The 10390-nt window shown below is 39.0% G+C and overlaps 1 protein-coding gene across 1 annotated transcript; it reads left to right on the top strand.

Moving 5' to 3' along the window:
* The first annotated feature begins 300 nt into the window (after positions 1-300).
* Positions 301-5292, top strand: LOC104957430 (uncharacterized). Its single transcript, XM_010785060.1, has 7 exons — positions 301-437; positions 537-658; positions 1269-1364; positions 1947-2059; positions 2448-2571; positions 2657-2829; positions 4851-5292. Exons 2-7 carry the CDS (start codon positions 619-621, stop codon positions 4914-4916), a joined length of 612 nt encoding a protein of 203 aa, XP_010783362.1. The 5' UTR covers positions 301-437; positions 537-618; the 3' UTR covers positions 4917-5292.
* Positions 5293-10390: the final 5098 nt, after the last annotated feature.

Below are 10390 nucleotides of genomic sequence, written 5' to 3'. Positions count from 1 at the left end.
TGCACAATTTAATAAAGGCAGAGGTGGAAGAAGTACTTATAATTAATCCAAATCTGCAAAGTAACTTAAGGTATTATGTACATGTAATGGAGTAAAAGTACACGAATAACCTCTGAATTGTAGTGGAGTAGAAGTACAAAGTAGCAACAAATGGAAATACTCAAAAAAGTACAAGTAACTCAAAATTATACTTGAGTAAAGTGGAGCTCCCCCGGAAGGGGAGGGACTTCGCCACTCTATTACCGGAACCCAGCTTTTATTTTGAAGTCACTTCGTCCATACTTTTACCGTAATGGCTCCTAAAAACACGAGCTTCAAAACAACGTGGGGGCAAGTTTGACTGTCTGTTTTGAAGTGAAGGCTAGCTTGACTGCTGTACCCAGTCCTAGAAGGAGTGAGCAACATGAAGGCGTAGACACAGCACATCCAATTTAAAGGTACAATAGCGGACCTGCCAAGCTCTTAAAACATACGGTGATAAAAACATAAATATGTCAATGGCTGTTATACTGATGCGCGTGTGTGTTTGTCCATAGTGGCGCATGTCAGTTTACAAGGCAGGTTGCGTCACCTGTTTCCGGGATGAAGCACCGCTCTACCTCTCATAACTGAAAGGAGATGGGACTTCAAGTTCTGCTGTACTGGCCAAATATTATTGGTGAGACACATTCGGTTGAATTTGAATGAATTTAGTTTTGTATTTGATTTAAATTCGTGGGCGTCGCTTCACTGAGGCGCGTGATAACAACTGCTAACCCAGGTAACTAGTTCACAGGCTGAAAACACATCAGCCAGAACCATAGACTGTAGGCCAGAACCTAGAATAACCTAATAAATACATACAGTATCTAGTAAATAAAATGGTCACTAAACTGTGATTTTAGGCGGTACTATGACGCTGAAAGATGTCATAGTACATCAGTGGACTTTAGAAACAGGTTCATGGCCAAGTAGGTGTACACATACAAGGAATTAGCTTTAGTGTAAAATATTGCAAACATAAACACAGTAATGAAAATTAAGTTAATTTAAAAAATACAACCAATTGAACTATATTCGAAAAATATATAATTGAAAAATAGCATATGTACTGTGTTGAAAGTGGAGAGCTGTGCAGTTTTAAAAGAGGTAGCATTGACAGTATTGTGCAAGATATACTGATCTTGGCTAATGTTAGTACAAGTGCCATGTGTATTTCTCTGAATTCAATTAATCCAATCATCTGGCTGTTGTAATGAGTTTTGTTTTTTGTATTTGATCTCTTTCAGGATACTTCAGGATTGGCCTTGTGTTTGCTGCCTGGGCTGCCCATGAGACACCTGCAACCTTTGTTTTACTTTATTCAATCTTCATAGCACTCGATGGTAAAGTATATATTAAATATAGTAATATAAAAGCTTTAAATTATGCCTCTGGATAATATTTTAGACCACTTCATACTGCTCTATTATTGACTCTACACATTCCAGCACATGACCAATGTTTTCAGAAAGTCTACAGAGAAAATTAACCTTTTTCACAGAAACATAACCACAGGTGTATCTAATAACATATACTCACATGGCCAGATCTATCTCCATGGAGAATGGCTGAATTCTTTTGAGCGTATGTGTGGGTAAGACACACAGGGTTAGATTACACCTTTGCTTTGCCTTCATTAACAAACAAAAAAGAAGGTATAGGCCTTTATCACAAAAAAAAAACTGTATTGTTACAGGGAGTTCAGATTTAGGCCATGCCTTTTTTTCTTCAAAATAAAAGACCAAGTAAAGAACAATACAGCTACTACTAATATTAATTCCTACTTAGCGATGGAAATATTAATAATGGGACGCCCATTCGTCATACAAGCAACCGTTTTTTGGTTGGGAATTCTCGTTCCTGAACACAGTCAGGAAGCATCAGAGCTACTGAGGGCTTGAGCGTTATGTGTGTCCTCTGTGCAGGAGTGGACGGCTGGCTGGCCCGGAGGCTGGGGCAGTGCTCCGGGTTTGGAGCCTGGCTGGACGTAGTGGTGGATAACCTGGGCCGAGGCCTGCTGTGGAGCCTGCTGTTTAAGGTCTGTTAGCTGCTGAACATTAAACACATACAAAACACACACATTCACACTGTGAGCCGCTCACATTACGCTGCAATGTTACTATATGATTATAATATAGGATTTCTTTTTTTAAATATGGAGGTTATAAATCATTCATAATATATAAATGTGAAAAGTGCATCAGACAGACAGGGTTTTCTTGGATGTTGTGAAAAATAATGGTATTGTGTTCAGGTGGAAAAGAAAAGGAAGATTTGTTTTTTAGTAATTGCAAAAGGTTCAAAGTTTGATTGTGAAGTATCCCATAAATATCGAGATAAGATTAGATGAAACACTCACAATCACTCACTGTACCATATTTTAAGAGGTGTTTTATTGTCTGCTGTTATTTTGTACTGTATTGCAGTGGGCCTGGCTAGTGTCTGCTGTGGAGTGGTGTGTGTTTGTCTGTAACCATAGTGCCAGAGGGGACCAGTGGAAGAACAGTTTCATCAGCAGTCCTCGACTCATACAAGCCATCATGGCAAACGGTAAAAGACGGTCACTGTAAATGAGTTGATGTACCGCAGCTGAAGATACAGTAAGTCAATGTGAATTATTCTGTGTATCTGTCAGGGTTTCGGACCCCTCTTGGCACATGGGTGGTGAGTGGGCTGCACTGCCTCCCCCTGTGGCTGTATGGGTATCAGACGGGTTTACTCTCCCACTGGCTGCTCCTCCCTCCCTGGATCCAGGCTCTGGGGGCCCTGCTGCTGGCTGCAGGACGTCTGCTGGCTCTATCAGCGGAGGTACAATTAACCTCCAATTATCATAAACATGTTATCCCTCCTGTCGTCTTCGGCCCCGGCCACACGAGGACGCATACGGCTAAACGCATAGGATTAACGCAAACGCAATCTCAAAAAAGCTTCCGTCCACACGCAATATTCACCGGATAGTGTCTGTCCACACGAGACAGCTCCGTTTAGCTCCAACCGCTGGCAGAGCGCTGTACGTGGCGCTGTAACTTCCTCCACAAAAGCAGCGAAGAAGCATGGTTGTCATGGTTGCCCTTCTGTTTGTTCTCCGCGGTGGGGGCCGAGGGAACCGGGCAGTTTTTCGCCAGTCAACGTGTGTTAAAGTTTAAATGTTCCGGACAAAATGATAAAAGTGCCGGTCAAAGGTCTTCTTTGCTATTTATTGAGCTTTAAAACAAATGAATAACGAATCTATATAATATAATAATAAAATACATGGAGCCTCTCTTTTTCCTCCCTCTCTTTGGACAGCGTCAGTGTCTGTCTCATGCAGCAGTTGATCCAGTAATGAGTGACCCGGCCGACAGTAAAAATAAACATATTTATAACTAGTTTAGGTAGTTTGAGAGGTAATTAAAATAGCTAAGGGAGATGATCTGACTTGAAGTGTGTGTTTTGCTCCGTTCACCGCTGCATCACAGCGGGAGGAGCTGCAAGTGAGCTGCGCTGCGTGTCTCCGTCCTGTCAGATTAGACTTCACTCGTGTTTATGTCCATATCGAGAGAAAGATAAATAATCTGAATTCAGTGTGCAGTTTACTTTGACGCGCGGGTGAGCAGCAGAGGTGGGGAGAGGCGGGGCTATTGCCTCATCATTATCATAAGATGATCGTATAGGGCGCACACACGGAGCCGTTGGACCCCCCAGAGCGTTGCGTATGCCGTTCTATCCACCTTGGGACCCGTTATCGTTTCCGCAGTTTTTTACTGTCATATTCGGTCGTCCTCGTGTGGCCGAACGGTCTATATGACACTAAACAGTAACGCAAACGACCGTTGTCGTCCTTGTGTGGCCGGGGCCTTCGTTTCTCCCCCCTTGCTTTAGTTTTCCTGGTCATTACATTACATTACATTACATTACATTACATTACATTGCATTTAGCTGACGCTTTTATCCAAAGCGACTTACAATAAGTGCATTCGACCAGGAAGATACAACCTTTAAGAAAACAGAATCATATAAGTACATCAGGTTTCATAGAGCCAAACATTTCAAGTGCTATTCAACTGGCATATAAAAAGCCAGCCCTTTATTAGTATATAAGTGCTTTGTTAGTAATTTTATCGCTCGAAGTGGAGTCTAAAGAGACCAGTCTGTTTGAACTGCTCTTACATTAACACAAACACCATTAATCATCACCAACTTTTATTAAACCCATATTTAAGCTGTAAACAATGTCTGAGACTACTGGCACATGAATAACTGCAGTGAATATACAAAAAATAGACACTGAAAATATATTCCAAAATGAACATGATTAGTGGGTGTGTCCTAACAAAGTTGGCTAAACCACTCAAAATTCAATGTGAAAGTGGTCAAAGTGATGATTAGCAGTGTTATATATAAAATGCTTACTGTGGAGCATACCGTAAGGCCTTCCGGAAATCAAATGTTAAACACAATATTTATGATTGATGAAAGTAGTAAATCAGTCAGATTTGACACAAACACACAGGAGGGTTAACTAAAGTTGAACTTGTATTCAAATAATTCCTGCTTGAATTTCATGTTTCATTTGTTCATGTTCTTGTTTTGCAATATCCCTACCGCTCTTAAATCTGCACAGCAACGTTAAAATACAATATACTGCAGTCTGTCATTGTACATTCAAGTACACGTTTTTTCCCATAATATATTTGGTGTAAATAGTTGTCTATTCTCTTTTACATTACATTTGTTTTTTAATTGTTTTCTTTTTATAACCGTTACATGTTGTATCTTCTCTTAAAACGTATTTCAATTGTGATTCTGATGTAAAGTTGTCTCATAGCCAAACCTCTGTCTCTCTGTAGATCTGGTGTATTTGGACACACATTGAACACCTCACGGAGGACGAGCCGGAACAGAAAAGGGAATGAAAGCTACTCCTATCATCCTGACCTATACTGTCACATCTAAGCTGGAATAATGCAGATTTTATTCTATTATCTGTATATGAACCTGGCCTCAGGTCACATGTATCTCCACAGGAAAACACTTTCAGTTATAGCTGAGAGAGAATGTGGAAAATGAAAGATATGTTTATATTTATTGACGAATGACTGTGATTTGCTCCCAACCCAGGTATTACCTCTTTGCTGCTCATTTGTCATCTCTAGCTTTACTGCTCAAACACATTTCAGTACCAAAGAATACCAATGAACGCGTGAATAATCCAGACTCCGTAGCTCCCGTAAGAAATAAAAAGCTAAAAATGCTCTTCCCTTGAATGAAAATAAAGGAGGAATTTAAAAAGATGATTTAGTAAGGCAGACTTGGAATTTTAGATGAACAATGTCTCCGTTGCTTCTTTCAAAGGTAGTCATAAACCCAGAATCCTCTCACAAACCATACACTGGGATTTGTCCTACTCTAAAGACACCCTTTCTGGATCCCTTAGTTTTTTCTAACCCACCTCTAAACTGCCAGTTTCACCCAATATTTAAGAAGATGTCTCCACTCATTAGGTTGAAAAAACATCTCCTTTTTTTTAAAATACATTGTCACTTCTTCCTTTAAATGGTATTGTCAGGGCCTAAGATAATCCAAATATATAAGGAAACATGAGTAACTCTCCCAGATCCAAAACAAAGTGCTAAAACTAGAAAGTGTGTTGAACTGCTCTAAACAGGGAATTAGGGAATACATTCTTGATGACACAGAGAGCACCCATGGGAACGTGTTCTGAGAATATGTGGTTACATTCTCTGTTTCAAAACACTTCAATAGGATAAAGTTAATTTACAAAGAGAAAACAAATATTCTGTTGGTCCCACATTATTCTCCAATTCGTTGTCTTTTTAAAGAGTACTTCATGTTCACAATTATTGTTTCAACATCCAAATGAAAAGCAGACATTGGAATTCTTAATTTAAGGGGTGTGTAAATGACGTTATTGTTGTCACTATTTAATCTTGTTACCTTTTTTTGAAAGTTGCTATTTATATAAAGATCCTGTAAATGCTACGTTTCTTCACATTTATATGTTGTTTTGTTTTGTTTTGTAGTAATATTTTACAGAAAATATGTTTTCATTTCACAAGATTTTAATCCTGTAAACAATGTTTTTTATATACATCACAGTTAGACCAAACACACTGAACACTTCAAACAATTTCCCAATATAGGATCAATAAGGTATCAATAATTGAATGTTCAAACAGGAATAAGCCAGAGTTTGTTGGGTACACCTCTACAGTCTAAAATATTGCATAAGCCAGGATCAACATTTCTTTTAATTTAAACTAAGAGGCCTAAACCTTCAAAAGTCTTCAGACCATAAATGCACAGAATGTGTCTGCATCCTTTTAGCTGTAGAGTAAATACATTTTGAATGAGTAATAATTGAGGTAGGTAAAGAATAAGGCTGCTAGATTGATCTCTATGGATCCATTAATCAGGAAATGAAATTGATTGGCTGTGATATAAGCTATACAAATTATATATGTGTATATATTCTTTAAAAATATTTGTCTGCCTTTATCGAAGTGACAGGGAGAATGACAGAGGGGATAAAACGCAGCAAACCATGCGGGATTCGAACCTGGATCCTCAGCAGTTGTACCATACAATCTTCAACCTAAAGCTCACCTATTATGCTATATTTGATCAATATAATATAGGGCCATATCTATTCGAAACAAGTCGAAACAAAATACCAAACAGATCACCCAGTGTAGCATGCCTCATACCCCTCTATTTCAGCCCTGTTACAAAAGTGCTGATTATTAGTGCGGGGGGGGATTCAGGTAGCCGACTGTATGGGGACGATAGGTTGGGATATGGGCGGAACATTGCCAGGAGGTCAATGTAAATCCAGCCCACATTTTCGGTCAAGTTCTCAGCAAATCTGGATCAGCTCCGTTACCCCCGTTTTTAGAGATGTGGGTAAGGAGTCAAAGAGAGGGTTGTATTTTCTGACACTTTGTGAGTCTCCTTACACACCTGGGACACACATTTATGTATAAAATATTGCATTTTGCATAATAGGTGACCTTTAAATATTTAAGACATGTGTTTGGCCATGTTTTATCTCACCGGGATGTGATTGATTTGTAGTTTAATGTGTGAAGACAAGAACAAAATGCATGTGGCTTTTGTGATCAATGATATACGTTTTAATGTTTTTGCAGCTAACAGTGAAGCAGTAACAAGACAACAGTGAAACATTTGGTGTCAATCATCTGGACTGGTAGAGAGAAACAGGCTTGTTGGAGATATCACAGCTTTATTGAACATATTTAACTTTGTCCATATTTCCCAGCAAGCTAACGCCCTCTCACCCTCTCCAGCACTGAAACCATGGTTTTCCCTTTCAGGTGTCAGCAGATCATAATGACTCGTAGGTATTGTCAATCTTACATTCTAACAGACAGCTGAGTTATTGTCACTTCAACACTGTTTAAAATAACATTTTGTGTCAATTTTCTTCATTTTTCTTGGCCAGACAGAAAGTATAACAACATTGTGAGAGTTCAGCCTGAATTTGGACAGAAAATTCTTTGTGTAAAAATCACTTTTATGGTACAGGAAAAAAAAAACACAAAAAATTTCTTGCAAATAGCTCCAAATAAGTAGCCCTAATAGCCCAGAATGCAATTCAAAAGGTCGGCATGTGACCTTTGATGAAATGTAGTCAGTAGGTATACAGAAGAACAAAATGAACCCTGGGATGGAAAGAAATGTAGTATTTAGGGATGTTTTCCATTATATTTTGTCATTAATTACAAGAATATATGTATTGACCATTTGTCACTGGAATAATACTTTTTTTGCCGAATATAAATCTGTGTTACGAACTGCTTGGAAATACCGACTGCAGGTAACATTCGTCGCCACCTCTTCCCTGGAAAAAGGTTCTCGGGCCCCCAGAGGGTTAAGGGTGTGCTTGTTGAAGCCGAAGCATCGAGACTGTAGCTGAGCGTCCTTGGGGTCTCGTCTGGACAACCGTAAATGAGGCTCTCTTTCTCCTTTAGCTCTTTTTTTTTCTTTTTCCTTTGGAAGTTCGTAGGAAATTCCACTAGAGAAGAGAGTCAGGCGAGCGGAAAAAGCAAAGTTAAAACGAAAACATAACTTGGTTCACATCGAGACTACAGGTACTCTGAGTGTAGTGTCTAGGTTTTGGTACAAGGGTCCCGATAAATGTGGTGGTCAATAAGACACGGGGAGTGGGTAGAACGACCTTTTGGGTTGGAAAATATTGCTGTGAGGTAGTATTGTAGTCAGTAAACCACTAGGTCGCCTACCTTTATCAGTCCTATAAAAACTGTGAACATGGTCAGGATTAGTGTCGGCTGACACATGGTGGAACCAAAAAAAAAAAGGAAACGTTTTTTATTCTTTCTTGCATGCCTGGGAATTCCTTGCGCACATACACTTGACGAACGAAACCTCTGCTCTATTGTTTGTCCGACCTTAGCCTAGTTGGACAAACACATGAACAAATGTGTCAGTTTTCTGCGAAGTGTCAGGAACAACAGTGTATATAAAACTAGAAAAAAAACTAGTCGAATCATGACTTTAATAAATTTTACAGTTGTCAAATATATCGTTTACAACAAATATCGGGAAACACATTACGAAAAAGTTTCTTTCCGAGTTGTGATGATGAATTTTGTTCCCTGTGCCTCACTGTGTGTGCTCCTTCTACGAGTATAGCCGATGTCTTCCGAATACGGGGGAAGAATAAACGAGTTCGCATACGCACACCACACACATATGTGTCCATTCTTTTGAGACCGAAGGCGGGAGATTGTTAGCGGGGTGCCTACTAATGGTGGAATGTGTGTCGAACGTCATAACAGACACTGCCTTGTGTTATGTAGTTCACGATTTATTTGTGTTTCCCGTGAGTTGTTACCCTGTTTATTTAAAACACTGCTTACACACATTCACACACAAAACCGTCTCGGACAAGTAGGACACGTACGGAGGAATAGGTGGGAAGGTGTTTGTGTTTGTTAATACGTTTAAGTGTTTTTATTGACCTTATTATGTAGGTCGAGAGTGGTATTTTACTGACAACAGGTTTAAGAGTATGTTTTGTAATTCTGAACGATATCCCCCCATCCTAAAAGTTATTCTTACTTGGTTTTCTTTACTGGAGTTGTGTTGATATGTTGACTTGTCTTAGTAAAACTTTGTGTGTGGGGTTGTGTGTTAATGTCCGTGAATATTTTTAGTCCAGTGAGTCCTAACTAGGGATTTTTAAAGTGGAACGTAGATCGAGTCCCCAAGGTTGTCATAAACGAAAAACTTGTATCGGTTTTGTGTAAATTTTGCTTAGATATGTAGGAATTTATACATAACACATATTGTATTTGTGTGATTGTTTTTTTACAGTTTTAATGGTCGAAATTCCTATTAAGAATTGTCTGTTTTTTTTATGGGGTGAACCTACAGTTAAACACTGGGCTTACGAGACTTTTTTTTTTTGTTTGCATATCCCGACGGGAGTTATTTCGTTTAGTAGCTAATATAACCTGTTGCATTAAATGCTATGAATTACGGCTAATAAGTACTGATGTTAGTATTTTCTTGTCATTTCAAATTGTCAGTAATGGGACTTGAATTATATTATGACTTTTTTGGTTTTTTACATAAGTTTTTGTTTCATTATATTAAATTTTTTTTAGGCTTTAATGCTAATTCGCTTACAAAAACATTAGCAACGTTCGGCATTAGGGCTAATTTTTATGTATTCACTCGGTCGGGATATTTGCATTGTATGTTGTTTAACAACACTGATTTTATTTATATTTTTGTACATAAATCGTATACATTAAACCGTTTTAGGTTGTACCAGCGAATACAACGGAGTTTCGTGCTACAGGTAATATATAAGTTTAATCACAATAAATCTTTTTCATGTCAGTTAAATGAGTCCGACTTGTCTATCCCTGTGTAACTTTCCTTATTCATGACAAAATACAGTACCCTAAGAACAGCCAACTCCGTCTGTAAAATTTCTATCCTTAGAGAAAGGACGTAGGGCTTTATGGCAATTTCCATTCCTCCTTCTAAGCGTAACTCCACTTGACTGGGAATTTCTTACACGACTCTACTTATAAATATCAACACCCTGTTCGTATCGAGGACCGCTTGACTACTCTAACACGGTGGCTACCCTTTTACACTTTGGCGAGGTCGAATTTTTACTTAAAATGCGACGTTGTAACCCGGGACCTTTTACCTACGGAAGGCTATCCTTGGGGTCACACGAAACAAAAGTTTACTTACTTTTTTCCTCGAAACGGGAACGACACGAAGTACGACAGCCTGCAGGGAGAGATCCTCGGTCACTACACTCCGAGATCGACTCCTCCAGGTCGGGAATTCGGGGGGGGGGGGGGTA

Source organism: Notothenia coriiceps, unplaced genomic scaffold, assembly GCF_000735185.1.
Source record: "Notothenia coriiceps isolate Sejong01 unplaced genomic scaffold, NC01 NC01_scaffold00027031, whole genome shotgun sequence".
Lineage (NCBI taxonomy): Eukaryota > Metazoa > Chordata > Actinopteri > Perciformes > Nototheniidae > Notothenia > Notothenia coriiceps.
The sequence above is the reverse complement of the archived record's forward strand: the minus strand, read 5'-3'. Positions and strand labels throughout refer to the sequence as shown.